Here is a 19,334-nt window from a genome sequence, read left to right as displayed (position 1 = left end):
AATAAATTAAAAATATATTTGATAAATTATGCGATTTATGATATAATTATACAGGGTTATCATAAAAGTATGGTGCGGTTTCAGTATTTCATAGGAAGATAGTTTGTATAGGGTGGCAGAGGGTTAGATGGGACGTTACACCGTGTATCCCTTATCGCCTTTCGTTGGGGGTAGGCTAATGTCGACGCTGGGTTTCTCCCTTGTCGAGCGACTAAAGGCGCACGTATTAAAATTTATTAATTATGTAAAAAACTGTTTGATACGACAAGTTTGAAATATTAAAGAACATAAACTGTGAGTAATTCGGTTTTCATTTAAACCAGCATTTTCATTGAATATTTTCTTTCTATTGTCTGCAATAAAAGGCGCCTAATAACCGACTCCACAGCGACTTTACGGTTGCCATAAATATCCTAACGCTGAGCTACAGGATTCATTCCTTCATGAAAGAGTTAGTTTTTACCTCTGTGGGTATTTAGACAGCTGAGGAAAGAGCTACGAAGTGCATAAAATTTTCATTCTCCCTTCGTGAGATATGTGGGAGAAACAAAAACTTACTCACTGGGTTTTACCTGTTGGCAAAGCCTATCACAGCAGCTTTTTTCTCAATCTTACCGCAAATTTAATTTTAAATCTACAATATACCTAAACCCACAGCTCTCTTTAGATTTTAATCATCTTGCGTGTACTTCATCCTTCCTTTTCCTACTTTTCCCTCTCTTCTTTCATTCTTACGTTCTCCCCTTAATAGCTCTAAATAAAATTCTTTTTCCTCTTTCCAATTCAATTTCCCTCATACCCAATCCATTCTCCTCTCCCCATCTTGAGTTCAATAGAGTAGAGTTCCATTTACCTGACCTTTTTAGTACCTCCATACGTTATTCACCCTTTTTAATTATATCTTGTCACCTTTATGCCTACAATTCATTAGACTTTATCCTATCCATTTCTTTTCTCCCGGAAGTCCTAGTTACACGAAACATTAACACGTATAAGTTAATGCGTAAATGCATGAACGCCAGGTGAACGTTAAAATGCACCGCGTTGCCACCCAACTTGTGCGAATACATATACTGATAATTTAACCGGTTTTACTTAGGTTCATACATTTGTACACGCTATGTTCTGATCCACCAAAATCATTCATCCAGTCACACGTATACACGTACGTGTTAATACATAGAGTATCCAGACCTTTAGAGACTTGCACAAATTTGTGCACGGAATTAGAACAGGTTCTATTTTCTGTTCATGTATTCATAAAAGTTGTGTGTTTATGCGGTGCATTTTCGCGTTCATTCTCATGTTCATACGTATGCGAATTAACTTGTACGTGCTTATGTATGGTGCAACGAGGCGTTAAGACCATATTCCACTACCGAACAACACAGCAACCACTCACATCATTTCAGTCGAGTCCCGTAGTAGTCATCTAAGATACGTATTACCGCTCAAACAGCGTATTACCGCTCTTTTCACTGAAAGCTTCTTATCCAACCAATATTCACGACCAATCTCTCAATAGTCCTCCTTATCTTTCATCGCTTCACTACCTAGATGTTTTATTTTATTGATTTAGACCTTAGCGGTGCACAGCACAAATTAAAATAGGCTCTATTATATTTATTATTGTACCTCAGTCAACTGTAAAAATCATTTTCTCCGATGTTCACACTCGTGAATTTTTCTCTACCTATATTCATTTGCTTTTCGTATTTCTTCATTTCTCCTTCCAAACTCTTGATAATTCTTTTAAAAGTCAGATTCTCATCACGTAAAATCATATTATTACTTTAATGCAAGTAAACTATACAATTTTCTGGATGTCCTAGTATGGAATATCAAGCCAAATCACAATTATTTAATTGCGTATATTCGCGGGTCAACAATTACGTGACACATTCGAGTATTTACTCATGACTCGTTTGCGCTCTGATGCATTGCTTAGTCCTACATTCATTTTTATCTCACAGCCTCATGCTGGGATTCATGCTGACCACTATGTTCCTGTCTATGTGGATTTCCAACACAGCCACAACTGCCATGATGGCTCCGATCGTTGCGGCCGTATTGAAGGAGCTGAAAATGGTGAGAATTAACTTTAATTTGGTCAAAAATGACAATATTTTGGATAATAATTGTCAAATATTAGAAATTTGAAATTGAGGGTACTGGAATGATGTGCTTGCCGGATTACCTGTCTCATGTTATTAGGAATCGCTTTCCAGTGTTTGCATTTGCGGAAAATTTTCAGTTATTCACGTAAAGATAAATTTGCTGAATTTTAGGTCCCGTTCTAATTCCACTACAAGGTTGAAAATGATCACTTATGATTTTAATAGAAACACAAAATAGCATTGTTAGAATTTCTTTTGTGATATTTTTCTTATCCGACGAGGTTAATTTCACTGTTATATATTTAATGATTGTAATTTTTATTATTATTTTGATCCCACAACTTCATATTCGCATATTTTTTCAATTCAATGGTGATTAAATGATCCATTTTTCAGATGATCAAGGAAAATTCTAAGGTATCTTCTATCGTAACAAAACATACCCTGAGAACCTTGCCGCTAAGCAGATTTTGGGTAGGAGCCAGGGTTTTTGGATAAATAATTTGAATTCGGTCGTTTTCGGTGCCACCTTATTAATTATCATGAATACGAAGCTGCTAATTTTTATATAAACAAGTTCAGTTGACATTTGAAGTTTTAGTGAGCCCGTAAAAATATTTGAAAAGAATGTCTCAATATTCCTAGAAAGTGTAACGTTTATCTTTCCTCGTAACTTCACAAATTTAATATGCACATAAATATGAAACGCAAATCAAATAAACACATAAATATTAAACTTAAATCAAATTGACACAAATACTATGAAGAAAATCGAGCGACAGCCGACAACACATTCGGCAATTTTAAAAATTCAGTTAAGTATCACGAATTTCAAACACACTTGTCTATGACAAGAACTCACGACGAAGACCGGGAGCAACGACACGTTCTTTTACTTCACAAATTTAATTTTCACACAGATTGCCATCACATTTCATAATTTTCTCCAGCGAAAAACCTCGAGATCAACGACACGCACGCTCACACGCCACAATTTTCATTACAATACTAATCTATTCTCTCTTTCGCGCCGTCAACAACAATTGTCGTCCATTATCGCTTGACTCATTGTTTTTCTCCGATCGTCAATATTAATTGTTTCAAAAGTAGCTTTTCGTAAAAAAAATTCGCGAATAATTATGCTTCAAAGGATAGGTTGGGGGTGGGTTTCACTGTTTAGAATGCGGTCGCGCACGTCTTTATTTCCGTTATATTGGGTCGCGTCTCCTAAAAAAGTTGGATACATGTGTGAAGAGAGTAGAATCAATGCGAAATTTTACCTAAATAACTGTTTGGGCGATTTCAATAGTTAATAAATATTATTCCGTGTCTTGGTTGGCGGAGTTATGTGAAACCGTGGAGATTATCGCTAAGTCTCCCATTTTTGAGGTAGTATCGTTGCTTGTAAAGCGTTCGTTTGGTATTTTTACTTAGCCGAACTGACTTTTTGAAAATTTTATTACTATAGAGTCTATAAAATTTAGAAAACGCGTACAACAATTAATGATAGATGGGTGCTATTCGGTGAAAATATTTATTGCTGATTTAACTAAAAAATCATATCTTTTTGTTTTTTCTATCACAATATTAAATAATTAGATAGTAACGAACTAGAAATATATATATTTATAAATTTTCTTATTAACTATTTTCTTATTAATTTATTATTTTCTTATTTCTAATTAACTTCAGCTTTTGGTAATAGAGTCAATTAAATATGATAAATTGGCATGACAAGTTATTTTTCTAATTTTAAGCATAATTTTCTAAACAATACATTTCTCTTACATAACTTAAAAAGAAAAACCACTCTTGGAGTGCTGTAAAGAAGAGAAGTATAACATCTATTGGGGATAAAGTGTCATCTGCTGAGGAGGGAAACGCAAATTCAAATATGGAAGTTGAAAAAGAGCCAGCACCCCGAAAAGCCAGTGTTGATGCTGATGAAGAAAAGTAAGCCATTATATAATTTTTTGAATCCTCGTTTCTTTATGCCTTTCACAAAAACGATAGCATTTTATCAGATTTCATTTTTCTTTTTTTGCGAGTTTCTTGCGAAATTTATGATTTACTGAGTCTTGGGTTATCCATTAAAATAAATGTTCTTCTGCTCTTTAGTAGGGAAGGGCCATCACAGGAAACAATATGCTATTACCTTGGCATTGCTTATGCTGCCAATATCGGAGGAACTGGAACAGTTACCGGAACTGGGACAAATTTGACTTTTATGGGCATTTTTGAAGGGTAATTACTCTTTACAATTCATATATGCTGCCAAAATAATGTGCACTATATTTATATAACACTCAACTTTTTCTTTTAAAACAATTTAAATATCATTGATAAATAAGCATACCTATATATTAAGTTTACAATAATTGGTTCCAACAATTTTCCTACTCCAAATTTGGATTTTTATCAGAAAAATTCACAATTATATCTGAATATCATTGAAATTCAAAAATGACACTCCAAACTTTAAATGAGAAAAATAATTAGAAAATTAAATTGAAATCAATGTTCAATTATATGCCATTATCTTTTGAGCATTATTTTTTAAATGTTAATTTTTTAACCGTTTTCAAATTACATCTAGAGCCTTCTGTATACGTATTATGTGTGTCAAAACTGCAAAAAAATATGATCTTTAAATTGGAGTTTGTAAAAGTTTCACACGATTTTATCTTTCATGTCACCTCTGAAATATGAAGTCTCTTCCCCCATGCTACAGGACTTAATTTTGCCACTTGGATGATTTTCAACGTTCCAGGAATGTTAATCAATATTTTCATTGCCTGGGTTTGGCTGCAGATTTTGTTCATGAGGCTCTTCAGGTATTTTTTTCTTTTTATTTCCCAAGAGTAACGCATGCCACCAAAATAATTTCATTCTGCCTTTTGTATATTTCACCTAAAGCGGGAAACAAAACCAAGTGTCTTGGTAAACTGCTTAAATGTTCTTGCATTACAGTGACTTTAAACTACTTTTGTTCATTAGTTATACATATTCACTTAATAAATTATTTACATCATTTTATCTGTCTTCATTGTAATTACGTACCAGTTTAAAATCAAAGGTGTTGTCAACGGGAAAATACTCGAAAGTGAACTGTTGAAATATGCTTTTATAAATTGAATTGTTCCAATAAGTTTGCGTAATGGCATCGGGTTGAGGGTTGAAGGCCTGAGGGTTGCGGCCGCTAATTTGTTGGATTTTTTGCTACATTTTAGTTCAAGTAATGGACAAAAATTAATGTTCTTCGGGTCAAGTCTCTTTAATTTTTAGTGCAATTATACGTAAATGCATTTTTGTACGTGCAAGATCGAGAGACTTTATCGTCCATAAGGGCACCCGCTATAACTTACCATTACGGCATCCAAAGCCCCCCCTAACCTACCTTAGCTGCAACCCTCCTTACCTATCTTACCTTCGTATTTGTGGTGGAAGTGTGCCGAAGAGCAGACTTGGCGACGCGGCGTGAACTGAAGGTCTTATTACACCATTACATTAACCCATACGAATTAATTTCTAAATGCGTGAACGATTTCGGTGAATCGGAACGGAACATGTACGAATGCATGTACTAAATTAGAATAGGTTCAATTTTACGTCTATACATTCATAAAGGTTGAGTGTTCAGGCGGTGAATTTTGGCGTTCATTCTCGCATTCATGCATTTAGACGTTAACTGGTACGTACTGATGCATCGCGTAACCACTAACCAAGCAATTAGTAGTTTTCGGCAGCGCGACGGCGCACATGTTTACAATAAGTAGGTTAAACTATGCTCCGTCTCAGCTTTAAAATTCCCGATATTTAACTTCCGCCCCGTTTCCCCGCAAAAGAAGACCTGCTTGCATGGACTCTCCTTCCTAATTCAGTATTCTGTTCCTTTGGTAGGGGAGGGATACAAGCCGGTGGGCCCGAGGCATCGAAGAAAATAAAGGAAATGATCCACAACAAGTATGAGCAGCTCGGACCGATGACTTTCCATGAAGGCAGTGTACTCACCCTCTTCATCATTCTCGTATTTTTGTGGTTTTTCCGGTCTCCTCAGTTTATCACTGGATGGGCTGATGTCATCACCGACATGTAAGTGTATGGACTTTTAAAAATCTCCGCGTTTTATATTTCAATGTGGTACATGGTTATATTTTTCTTTGATAACGAATAATTACCGATAATTAAAATATAGTCCTATTTAATTCCATTCCTGCCTTTGTCTCGCTAATTAGAAAGTGTCCAAGTCTTTTTAGTTTCATTTACATTCATATTCATGTGTATTTTTTATCCTTTTTCATCATCTCGAAATGTTTCGTTATGTCTATCTTTAATTTGAATAACCCTCTAGAATGTATATCTACGGGAATAAAGGCCCTAGAGACCCTTATAATAATCCTTAGATTAAGCTTTGCCAAAATATAATATAGCTTAATATAGCTTCAACTTATCTTTGAGAAGTTTTTTGGTGTTGGATATTACAGAGGAGTTGGTAATGTTAAGGAAAAATTTTAATGCCTCCACAAGTGAAGAGATGTTACCCCGTTTTCTCCCCTAAGATTGGTTTTAATCATTGCTGTAATTAACATTTCTTTTGAATGAATCGATTTTCTAATTTTTATGACATTTAGAGTTTTGTTATGATTTCAAAAACTAAATCCATTGTGAAAGCCGCGTTTAAAGCTAAACAGTCTAAATTTCTACCACATGTAGCATCAGACCATCTTCATTACTAAACAAGGATCCTTTTCAATCTTTTGCAGAAAAATTAAGGATGCAACGCCCGCTATATTCATAGTTTTCCTCATGTATGTTCTACCAGCTAACTTAGACTTCTTACCTTGGACTTCTAAAAATGGTGAGTTGGTGCTGTTACAGGGAAGTATTATATTGTTATTTAAACTCTCTTTTTATACCGGAGACGTCGTCTTACATAAGAGTTCGCGTCATGGGTAACTTTTATGAAAGAGAAAGTAAATAAAGGAAAGAAAGGCAATCAGTTTTCCTGTTAAAATTACTTTTATAGGTAGTTAAGACGAATCACCTTTACCCATTCTCGCTTTGTTACGTTTTTCATGGTTTTATTAAGCTAAATACGCTTTGAAACAGAATGTGGACTTCATGGAATGAAAATAGACTTCGGGTTTTCAACTTTAACTTTCAGGCATTTACAATTCAAAGGAAGGATACCACGAATTTTGGTTGACTTGGTTGATGAAAAAAAGTAAGGCTGATGATCAGATACAAAGTCAGAAATTTGGTTAGGGGGGTAGCTTGGGTGCCGTGTGGGTTGCCTATACTGATAATTTTTTGTTGCCTATACTGATAAAAGGCGGCGTCGACACGACGCGACGCCTCATCTGCCGAATATTCGATCCTGAACCTCCCAGAATATAATCAATTCGAGGATGAATACGCATGGAACTTGGATGGAACTCAATTCTGAATCATTAGTGACCAATTCGAAAAATACGCCCTCTGACAGTAAAAGTACATGCGTCTACTCACAATTAGAAGAAAAATCAGTAAGCAAAGGTGATCCTTCAGTTTCGCTCAATGCTAATGTGCTAAAACAAGAACCTTACAGGGTTCTTGCGCTAATTGTAGATGCATAAAGTTGGTGATGGAGAAAGAAATGTCAGTATTACCGTGTGAGTGAGTTCGTTTAACTTTTATTTTCTCGCTAATTGAAATTCTGGGCGTGAAAACCTGCGAAAAAAATCGTGCTGTTCTGGAAGGATACGTTGCGTATTTCACTGCGGTTCAAAGGGCAGGTTAAGGTCGCAGTTTTAGAGGAAGGCAGTTAATTACTTTCCGTGGCGCCATTACCTCTCAGCGAAGTCTGATATGTGTAGACACGATGCTTTCATATATTCATCGATCATTTTTAAACGTTATTTGTCAAGGTGGTGAAATTGAAATTTTCATTTGAGGGAGACCTTTAAGTTAAGCATATTATTTTATTTTTTCGGCGCCCCCCCCCCCCTTTCATCCGCCACTGCTAAGGTTAGACCACGAATGGGAGAAATAAGCCCGAAAAATAGCGTATATTTGGAATCGTGAAGTATCCTAAACGACGAGACGTTCTTCAGACGCGACAAAAACCCTTTTAAAAAAAATTAATGCGACCGGAAGTGTAAAGACAAAAACCGTGGACTTAATTAATTTTTTAAAATGTGTCTGCAAAGAAACAGTACAATAACTTTAGTAACAAAAGATAACAGGCCCCTAAGGGCCAGTGGTAATTGGTGAATAGCTACATTTTAATTTATCTCACATTTTGTCCTTAATCCTTGGTTTTTCGAGTCTTCTATTTCATTTTCCTTTGATGCAGTGGGGATCAAGGGAGGAAAATGATCAATTTCTGTCCTGAAATCCTAGTGAAAAGTTTTAGCGTGGGGTAAAATGTTCACGCTTTGAAATATAAGGATATAGTATTGAATTTATTTCTAGGCAGAGGCCTACTATTTGGAAAAAATTAAAACAAAAAAATCTTAGGACCGAAAAATATCGTATGTTGCAGATTGATAATGAACTCTGAAATTTCCTCTCTCACCTCCCAAGTTGTCTGAATCCACCTGCAATATAGGATTTGGGAGATTTCCCTCTTCCCACCAAAATTATGTCTTGATTTGCCACTGATGAGCATGATAATAGTAGCCAATCCCTATGCATGTTTTAATGAAAGTATTTATGTACCATTTATATATTTTCAATAGGCTCTTAGATTTTGAAATCTACTTCTTTCACTTACAAACAGGGAGGAGGCCCAGGAGAGCATGCCCGTCTCTACTTACATGGAAAGTACTGCATGATAGGCTACCATGGGGATTGATCTTATTACTTGGTAAGTCGTACGTTCAAATGTTATAGGCATTTTCAATATTTGACTCCGTTGGCAAGCTATTAAATTAAGATGGGCAGTAAATATATTTTTTATTTCGCTAACATATTAGTGTGTGTCATACATCTGGGTAATATGTACCTCCCATTGATTTTTTTTAATTTGCAATCTCTGTTATCAAATTGGTATGTTTTAAGTATGTTGAAGGAAATAAGAAATTAAAACGTAATCCAAACCCTTAGTGGAGAGAAATTTTTCAAGATGATGGAATTTGTTTATCAATCGCCTTATTAACCATCAATTTTTTGTCCCAGAATATACTGATTTGAAAAATATATTTAAATGACATGTAATGAGGCTGAAAATTTTTAAAAGTTTTATATGCATGTCAACACTTACATTAGAACCTTATTTATCCATTGTTCAATCAATCATTTGTTGGATTATCCACCTTTCACTTCCCTCTTAAATACCCAAACATTGTCCTACTCTCCTCCCATTCTACCATACATTTTCTGCTCTTCCCCACCATAGTGTAACTAGTTTTTCAATGAATTGAGTGCAAAGGATACTCAGGTACTCAGGAAGTAAAAAATATGTATATGTACACAAAACTAAGAGAGAATCTTGGAGAAGATGACTCCATCCATATGTATTATGTGATCTGTCTCATTCAATTATGTATTTGTGCTTTCCCCTTTATTCAGAATAATGATCGAAATTCTATGGTGCAGCATTGTGTCGTAGCGTATTTATAATATTAAGCAAAATTAAAAGTAAACATTTTCCACTTTGGTTTTAAATATTTTCCAAGCCTTTGTTTGTATAGATTTATTTTTTAAAGGTTTATTTCTTGAATTTGGATATTTTAGGTGGAGGTTTTGCCATGGCAAAGGCATGCAATGATTCTGGCCTCTCCAAATGGATGGGAGAGCAACTAGTAGTACTTGAAGTATTGCCTCCCTGGGTGCTAGTCTCAGTAATATGTCTCATCACCACATTTGCAACAGAAGTCACATCGAATACTGCAATTGCAAATATATTCCTTCCGGTTCTTGGTGAAGTGGTAATAACAATTAATTTCATTAAATTTTACATGTTGTATATACAGATGCCATTGATTTCATAGCATGAGGCTTGTTTGAGATAATAAGTACTGGATATTTTCAAAATTTAAAATTCATTAATCACTAAGTAGTAAAATTTTTGGTTAATACATATTATTTGTGTCAATTATAAGCTGTCAAACTTCAATATTTCTGATGTGTAACACCTTTTATGGGATTGAGAGATGTTGAGTAATAAGTAAAGAATTCTACAAATTAATTTCATTCTCTGAAGTAATTCCTATCTGTTTACAATTTATATCATTCCATTAAGTTCAGAGAAGAATTAGCTCACTTAGAAGATGTGTTCATTTCCATCAATCCTAAAATGTTCATGATTACATATTTGGTTGGTGGAGATTCCAACTATAAAGTCTTAAAAATACATTTATTTCATTTCTTTGGAGTTGATTCTTATTTTGTTTTCTCAGTTGGATTACTGAGATGATTTATTAATATCAATATTATGCTGGTAACAATGCTCAATTTATCTTTCAGTCTAAAGTTATTCACCAGCATCCTTTATATTTGATGATGCCCACTACTTTGTGCTGTTCATATGCTTTCATGCTGCCTGTTGCAACACCTCCGAATGCTATTGTTGTTGCTGTTTCAAAAATGAAAACTGTTGATATGGTAAGTTGAATTTCTGAAACTTGCTGCTTTTGTGCTTATTTGAGATTAAGTCCATACGCCTATATATTGCCCTAGAATTTACTTAAATATGCTGAAATGATTCCATTACAAAGAAATTGTAATTGCATATTGTATTTTGAATACTTAAATCCCAGAAAAACCGAAAGAGTAATTGCATATTGTATTTTGAATACTTAAATCCCAGAAAAAAATTTTCTTGAGATTTCAATAATGAACTGCATGGTCCTATTTTTGCCATGATCAGCCATGGAAGTCAGGGGTTCAAAACCCCTTTCATATTCTATATAGGGGATGCAATCATAAGAGTTTCCCCCATTGGCGTAGCCAGGGGGGAGGTCCGGGGGTTCCGGACCCCCCCCACAAAACACAATAATCTATATACATATATAAAATTAAAATATAAAAACACAATTATTTTTTCCATATGAGATAGCAAAATATTGAAAAATCATGAACTTACAAAATATTTTTTTAACGAATGAAATTTTTTCGATTATGAAAACCATAACAATTATTTTAAAACCTTCTACTTAGTACCCTGTTTTTCAAAAATATCCCCCCCTGATTTAGGACCCCCCCGAACGAAATTCCTGGCTATGCCACTGGTATCCCCCGCAATGAACCATATCCTTCTTCCCCTAAAACTATTCCCTGTGCTACCTCAGAACTCTTTTCCCCAGATTTTTCTTTTCAATGGCCCTGGTTCTGATTGCAACTTAAAAATTGCATGTACTGTCAGTTAGCATAGTCATTTGGAGCTAGTTATTCATTCTAAGCTTATAACATATTCTCTGTTTTCTATTCTACAGATGAGAGCAGGCATCATGATGAACTTCCTCTGTGTATTTGTGATTTTGATCCTTTTCAATACACTTGGCCGAGTTATGTTTGATATTGACACATTCCCGGAATGGGCAGAGGTGGCAAATGCAACAGAAAGCACTTTTTCCACCACTCCAACAGATGTGCCACCATTCCTTGCTCATTGAATTATGAAGGATTGACATTTTAATTCTGTTCAAGGTGATCTGTCAAATATGGAGCTCAAATACCAAAGTGAACGATATTTATGGATGTGGTAGAGGTTTTTTAAGCTCTGCAGTGATCAATCTGATGATCTTTAAAAATATGATGCCGTCACTCACAGAAATGCATCTTTTGCTGCGTTTAATGTGGCCTTTGTACAAAGACTGGATAGCACCAGTTGTGGTATTCCCCCATATTCATTTATAACTATATTTTTTATGGTTATATGAAGAATAAACTTTATCTTCTGTCGTGTGACTTGCAAGTGAACCCAAGATTTTAGTGGTTGCCTGGAGTTGATGGACGAGTTGGAAAGGTGCTCTCTGATTTTTGAAGTGGTGTGTTTCAAAGGGATGAATTTTAATTGGATGAAGGGTGTACATTTTGCATTCCATGTGTATTTGGTTGTAAAGCACAAAGGCTACTAGAAAAAGTGGATTGATATCTTGTATGTGATAGAGAATAGCCTCGCAAGTAAAATATGTAGCCAATAATACTCAAAACCCTACATCTGGAAAGTTTATGGGAGAAATAGGGAGAGCTGTACTTTTATTACCATAGAAGTTTTAATTACGCAATTTATTTTTAAATGACATCACACTAATTATTTTGAAGAACTCATGTTTTTCCTCGATGGGGAAATGAAGGTTGTATCATTGTTTGTACCCTTGTACATCTGTGATTACAGTTTTACATGAGAAATATGCCTGAAATCCATGAATTTAGGGATTCTGAAGCCTTTTAATTGGACCTGAGCTATATTTTTAAAGAGTAAAATATGGCAACTTCTAATTCTGTTACAAGGTTACCCACCACTTTGTGAAAGGAAAAGTATTGATCGTGCAATATGTTTTCATATATTTTTGTGAATAACATTGATCAGTAATCTCTAAATCATACTTGAAATTCCATTGGGATCATTAATGAAGACTTGCACAGAAAATAATTTTCTGTTTCATCATATCAAAAGTACGTAGTTCCAATTGTATTTTGCTTTAAAAATATTTTTATAGTATTATAGTGAATAAATAGTCAAGCCATTTTCATAAATATATTTGTGCAACTTTGGCCCATCGATTTAATTTTAATAAGAGTAAGTAAAGTAAGTCTTTGGATAAAAATGCTATGGCATGCCAAGTCTCTTATTTGAGAATGCCAATTCTCTTATTAATAACCAGAGCGAAGCTTCATCGAGGTTGGCTGGAATTTGAGGAGAAGTTAAATAAATCATTCTGACTGCTGTTATTCATGTCTACTCAAGACAATACAGTTAACATGATGTTATCTTGGCTATCTAAGCTTATCGCAGTCCTGACCTCTCTCCTTGTAATTTGCTTCATATTCAGTGGGCAATATTTTGCACATTCACTTGAGCAACTGAAATATTGCAGTTGTATTCAGGTAGATAGCTATTTGCAGAGAACATGTAAGGAATTGATATTTCTTCCATTTTTCTTGATAACTGCAGCTGTTTGGATACAAATCGTCTGCTATCATAATAGTTTCTCATTATATGATGAAGCAAGCCAAGGGCGTACCCAGAATCAAAAGTAGAGGGGGGCAAGCTGTGGTCTTTCAAGTTATAATACAAGAAAGGTTAAGAAACAAAATCTCAAGAAAATTATGACAGCGCTTTAAATTACACAATTTATACTAATGTCACTTTCCTTGAATTCAAAGAACATTTTTTTCAAAAATTTCGTTTTTAACTAAATTTACTTTTGCTTCTGCCCCCCCCCCCCCCCCCATCCCCCGCTGGGTTAGCCCATGAGCGAAGCTTAAAAATAATCATGGATTTCATTCATTTGGTGAGTTGATGATGTTATGGAATGGATATTTTGTAGTGATTTTTGGATCAGCAATGTATATAATTATTTTTGGAAATCTGTTGTGAAAGACCAAAGAAAAGTGCTGATTTTCTTTTAGAAAGAAAGTGGTGAGTGTTAATCGCTGTACATGGAAGATATGACAATCATGTTCATAGAATTTATACCAAGCATTTTATAAATTGTAAATACATTGTTAATAAAAGATATTTACACTTGCAAAAGTGTTTTTTAAGGCTCTATAAGACTGTGTTTGGTTTGAATGTAACCTTCTAAGGGCCTAGGTCCTCATCCGCGGTCAAAATTTACTTTTACCCCAGGTATCAAAATTTTTTCTTCAGAATTTTCTCTCGGGTGAAATATTTATGTTTAAAGTATTGGTCAATGCCCCCAATGCCCAATGTCGAATGTCAATACTATTATCCCTGAAAATTTCAACTTGACAGCATACTTTTTTACAAGAAACATTTCAGGACAAAAAAAAATATGAGCGGTGCAGCGGCAGTGATCGTCCTCTTGTAGGAAGATGCCAACCCCTGGCATGCATGCAACCCTTCGGTCTCCTTGCTCTCCCCAAAACGTCCCGGCAATTTCAATGCATTTTGGGTGAGAGACGAATGTGTCTAATTGTCTTCCAGATTTTCGTGTCTATATTGCAGGCCGCATCTTCAGATATTCTCGATAATATCACATATAATGGTTCCGAAAGCGAGTAAGTCATGCACAGCGTCTCACGAAATCAACAAAATGGGAGTCCCTTCACCCACGGATTGTAGCGTAGAGACTTGTTAACGGAGGGTTTGTATGGCAATAGTTTTCCTTTCAACAGGTCTAAATTGAAACGAAACTGATGCTGTCACACACCTGAGAGACCGGTGACTTAAGCTATCTTTCGTTTGTAAATTACGAATGACTGAGAAGTCTAATTTTCTGCTGTAAATCTCCTCGTCCATCTACCGAAATACCGAATTAAATTGGGATTTAGAGAAGGAAAAATAACTCTTTGAATAGGGTGGTTTCTTACTATTTTTTATTGCCTAAATAGAAAGATTATTACTCCTGGAGTACGCATTTCACGCTCTTAGATTTTCGAATGACGATAGTTATTTTTGGCGATTAAACGAAAAGTGAAAAATTTCAAGCGCGCGAAAACGCGACGGCTAAGTAGGAATGATGGGAAAAAGTCCGTGTGACGTATTTCTGGTTCCCGCTGCCGCCCTGTGAGGTGGCCTTGAGGCGAGGCTTGAGAGCTGATACGACGCAGGCTGCTATCAGGTAGCTGAGTACCCTGCTAGCTGGTAGCGCTTGGCTTAAATATGGATTATTACTACCTTATCAAACGAAGGAAACTTTCCGACCTTAGACAATTTTAATAAGTGATTATTAAGACATGTTTCCCTGAGCTCTGTGACTCATGCATGAATTGGTAATCTCAGACGATGTAAAACTCCTATCCTCTCCTGTAGAAACTAGGTCCCTGTGACGTCACGTGGAGTGGAATCGCATGGGCGCCAATCTGGCCTTTTTCAAATGAGGTTAAAATTGACCATTGCCATTCGTTTAAACTGGTATTTCTAAAACCAAATAATTTGTATATTATGAAAACCCTAATGGTAGGTAACGAATAGCAGGCAATTCATTTCGTTTTCTTTGATGAAGGAAACTACCCTATTCCAAATAAATTTTTGCTGATTATTTTTCGCTGGAAACTCACCTCTTCTGGGATACGTTGCTGTGTAGTCGTACTATAAGGACATCCCCATTCAGGTGACGCGGCACGACGCCGGACACCGCCAGCGACATGCGCGCGCTGACGAATTTGACGAGGTGCTCAGGGGGAAAGTTTCGATAAAAGTGAGGCAAAAGTTAATGAGTTAAAAATTGAGTCAAAGGAGAGACGAATATCAGCCCCCCCCCCTTTGGTAAATTTTCTTACGATTCACGCGGTAGCCCTTAGATGAGTGATAACGAATGTAAAATACATTAAATATCTGTCGCAATATCACTGCAAGTAATGTCACTGCGTGTTAAAATTAAGTTTGATTTCGTGACATTATAAGACTGGTTCGCTCCCATGCATGGCTAAAGAAAACTCGTAATTAGACACAAATGGAATCAATGAGTGAGTTGGCCTAGTTGTAATACAGTGAAATTTCCATTGCAGTTATCTGATTATGAATATGATGGTTCGAACTCGAAATATTTTTAGGAAAAATATTTTCTACGACAGTAAATAACAGTAAAATATTTTTCTTATCCACTTAAACGTATATGAACCGCTGCTGTCTGCATAAAAGTTGTATGGCGAAAATTTATTTTGTTTTCCGCGGATATCTTTATTTATTTGTCTCGTAATCTCATTTCACGAGGAATATGGAAAATAATTCAGGCAGATATTCTTCTGCATTAAGTACCTACTCTTCCGAAATACCAAATTTACGCATTATGCAAAGATTGCGACTCTCTTTCGCGCTGCCTGTCGCTGTAAACGATAGAAAAAATAGAAATGGCTCTTTTTTCTGACGCTTCCTTAACTTATTATTGGCCAGCTAAACATCAGTGCATTTATTTTTCGTTGGTGAATCGACTTTTTTTCTATTGTCCTATTTAAGCTTAACTAATAAGTGAATTTAGATTTTTTACACAAAACGCTCAACGCTAAAAACCGAGGTTATGGAACAATTATAATAGGACGGACGTTCGGTCACACCCCTGATGATTTGGGGAAGGATGATTGATAAAAGGGGAAGGGGACAGAGAAGCATAGGTTCATCGCCGGTGGGAAATGGTAGGTCATCTTAATAACTATGGAAACAAACGCTGTGGAATAAGGGACTTTTTTGGATGAGAGTGAAATGGATATTATATTCAATACAAATCTACTGTAACTAGCAGAAAACCTGAGATAGTTACAATATTTAAATCAATTCTTTTCTTTTTTCATTTCTCTATCCCTTAATGTGTTCTTATAGCGAAATTATACATTTTTCTTCTGATAAGATACCTACGTGAATCTTTCCTTTATTTTGACCTGGCATTGAAATACTCTTTGCAACTCTTTGTGGTAAGGTAAGGTATTTGGGGGAGGCGACCGACAGCTGAGGTCATTTGCACCATGAGGGAAGGAGTAGGTAAGGAGGGTGGAGAGAAACCCGGCGTCGGCATTAGCCTACTCTTAACGAAAAGCGCCAAGGGGACCACGGCTTAACGTCCCATCCGATGGACGGAGTGTTGCGCTTGAAATGTTCTCCACATAACATTCAAGCAGGGATCGGGTATTCTATGGAAAATTGTCTTCCACCTCCGGGATTTGAACCCGAGCCCGCCGGGTGGGAAGCAAACACTCTAGCCACGACACCAACCCGATCCCCGAAACTCTTTGTTTTAAGGACTTTATCTAATAAGAAATTACTGACCTGTATCTCTATATCTTATCTCTTACAAAAGTTTTGAGCAATGAAATTATCTAAACAATCATTATTCTGTCGTATCTAACTTATTTTTTGTTGATATTCCGAAAACAAATTATGTTTGACACTGTAATACTCCTTTATAGCCATTTTAGTCATAGCTCATGGTGTTTGAAACTCATTAAGTCCTACCATTTCGCATAACTTTCTTGTGTTTTCATAAGGTGTTCTTCTCCTTTAATATCCGAAACAATTTAAATGAAGTTAACTAGTTTCATTTTTATTTCTTTTTTTTATACAGGAGTTCATGAAGAACTTCATTCAAGAAATATTTTACACTGCACTGTCTTGTTTGCTAATCTATGTTATTCTAATAAAAGACTGTGCTACTTCCCAATAAATATCATTCTTGCCTTTTTACATTTGCTTTAATTTATATGCATCTACCTAAGGTAACCCAACTGTTAGTGGCGCCGACTCCATGGGGCCTGAGGGGGCCCGAGCCCCCTCAAAATTCGTTATGGGTGTGAGGAAAAAATGTGTCGGACTTGTCGATTTTCCTCCGAGTGTCCAGATATCGAGATTCGAGTTATCAGGGTTCTAATGTGGATCATATGAATCTTCTAAAATTCTTAAAAAACTTAAAACTCACTACTTATAAAATTTCCCGGGACAAGATCCCCGGTTTGGGCCCCCCCAATATTTTTTGTAAGTCGGCATCCCTGACAACTGTCCACTGTCCCGAGACCTTGGTGGGTCTTCCCTCCAAATATATATAGGCAAAATACCTTATTATCAATGAAATTTTTCATGGAGTGAGTTTTCCATGATCTAGGCACTCGAAACGTCGTTGAATTTCAATGAAAGATTGGCATTTTAACATGCGCCATTTAGTAATTTGAGAGCCAGCTCACAAGTACCCCGAGACTCAATAACACTTCATCACAATGCGCCGAGAAGGTTTTTTTGAAGGCTAGAAACACAGTGTTCTTTTCCCCGCTAAATTAGACCATAAGGATCAAGCTGTTTTGCTTTAAACTGAAGGATCTTGTCTTCTTTATGAGACTCCTATTTCTGCATTTTTTATGGAAAATAAAAGAATAAATACTGTAAGATTCACTAATACATTTATAAAACATCACCCTATGCTTGGTGGTTAATTGAGCAAAGGGTTTTTGTAAAGCTTGAAGATATCAGCTATGTCTTTTATTATCTCCATCCAAAAGGTAAGCAGGTTACATATCAACGCAGAAAGCAGAGGATAAAAAACAATGGGCAGCTGAGCAACATAAAATCAGCTAGTAGGATAGTGAATTGCGTCGAAATGGGAGCAATGCAAACATATTTCACCCTTCATCAGCACATTAAAAAATTTACTTCATTGATTTACTGCTGTGAAAAAATAGCTTCAAATTTAACCTTCAGTTTTACATTAAATGCAATAAATATGCGGCAACATATTTTTTTGCCGAAATTAACACCAATTTACTCAATTTTGATATAAGAGGATCAAGTACTGCAGTAATAAATCTATGCATCAGTGGCTATGTAACCATTTACGTGAATACCAACAAATATATAATATGACAATCAGAGCTGGCTTCGAAGATGCCTTTAGTCTTATTGTCTTTAGAGCTTATTTGAAGTCCTAAAGTCAAAAATCGGTGAGATTTGACGCCTGTACCTCCACAGCGAGAAAAACATGTAAGAAGGTGACCCTGTATGTTGCCCCACATGACTTCAGCTGTTGCTGACGGACGACTACTCACCCTACTACACTATGCTGTCTTCACCATCGTCTGGAGTGGTATCCAGCAGAGGGAAGCACAGCGTGAGGGGTGCATTGCAAGAAGCCAGTCGTTTAAGTCGACCGTCAACAACCCCAATAGCTCCAGAAAGCGAAGCAAAAACGTAAACAAATTCTAATTATACCATTTACGAGGAAACCTCCTTACATAGCATGCGACACCAATTGCCGGCTTCGAAAATTTCCATTTTACAGAAAATATGACGTCCCAGAGGTAAAAATCTGCTAGATTTGAGGCTTGTATCTCCACGGCGAGAATAACATTTAAGGAGGTATCCGTGTAAGTTTCCCAACTTGACTTGAGCTGCTGCTGTTGGTGGACGATCCTTATACTCCTTCCAAATGCTCCATTTGCCATTGGCTGGCGTGGTGCTCAACGATAAGAGGATACGCGGAGGGGGTGCATGACGACTAGCCACCCGTTCAGGGGAGGGACGATAAGCCAACCGTTCAATGGGTAGTCAACAACCGCGAAAGCTGCAGAAGACGAGGAAAATGGTAAACAAATTCTACTGATACTATTTACAAGGAAACCTCCTGA

General features: G+C 36.1%; 1 protein-coding gene across 2 annotated transcripts in view; it reads left to right on the top strand.

The window, feature by feature from the left end:
* Nucleotides 1–13,821, top strand: part of LOC124155965 (solute carrier family 13 member 5) — an 80,090-nt gene extending 66,269 nt beyond the window's left edge. Inside the window, exons 3-12 of one of the 2 annotated variants that reach the window (XM_046530205.1) lie at nucleotides 1,974–2,088; nucleotides 3,919–4,070; nucleotides 4,239–4,361; nucleotides 4,829–4,951; nucleotides 6,018–6,209; nucleotides 6,881–6,975; nucleotides 8,878–8,964; nucleotides 9,834–10,027; nucleotides 10,566–10,703; nucleotides 11,534–13,821. In XM_046530205.1, the coding sequence (XP_046386161.1) occupies nucleotides 1,974–2,088; nucleotides 3,919–4,070; nucleotides 4,239–4,361; nucleotides 4,829–4,951; nucleotides 6,018–6,209; nucleotides 6,881–6,975; nucleotides 8,878–8,964; nucleotides 9,834–10,027; nucleotides 10,566–10,703; nucleotides 11,534–11,713 (1,399 nt within the window). In that variant the 3' untranslated portion in view covers nucleotides 11,714–13,821. Of the gene's footprint in view, nucleotides 1–1,973; nucleotides 2,089–3,918; nucleotides 4,071–4,235; nucleotides 4,362–4,828; nucleotides 4,952–6,017; nucleotides 6,210–6,880; nucleotides 6,976–8,877; nucleotides 8,965–9,833; nucleotides 10,028–10,565; nucleotides 10,704–11,533 lie in introns of both variants that reach the window. The other variant, XM_046530204.1, reaches the window with a different exon arrangement.
* Nucleotides 13,822–19,334: the final 5,513 nt, after the last annotated feature.

Source organism: Ischnura elegans, chromosome 3, assembly GCF_921293095.1.
Source record: "Ischnura elegans chromosome 3, ioIscEleg1.1, whole genome shotgun sequence".
Taxonomy (NCBI): domain Eukaryota; kingdom Metazoa; phylum Arthropoda; class Insecta; order Odonata; family Coenagrionidae; genus Ischnura; species Ischnura elegans.
The sequence above is the reverse complement of the archived record's forward strand: the minus strand, read 5'-3'. Positions and strand labels throughout refer to the sequence as shown.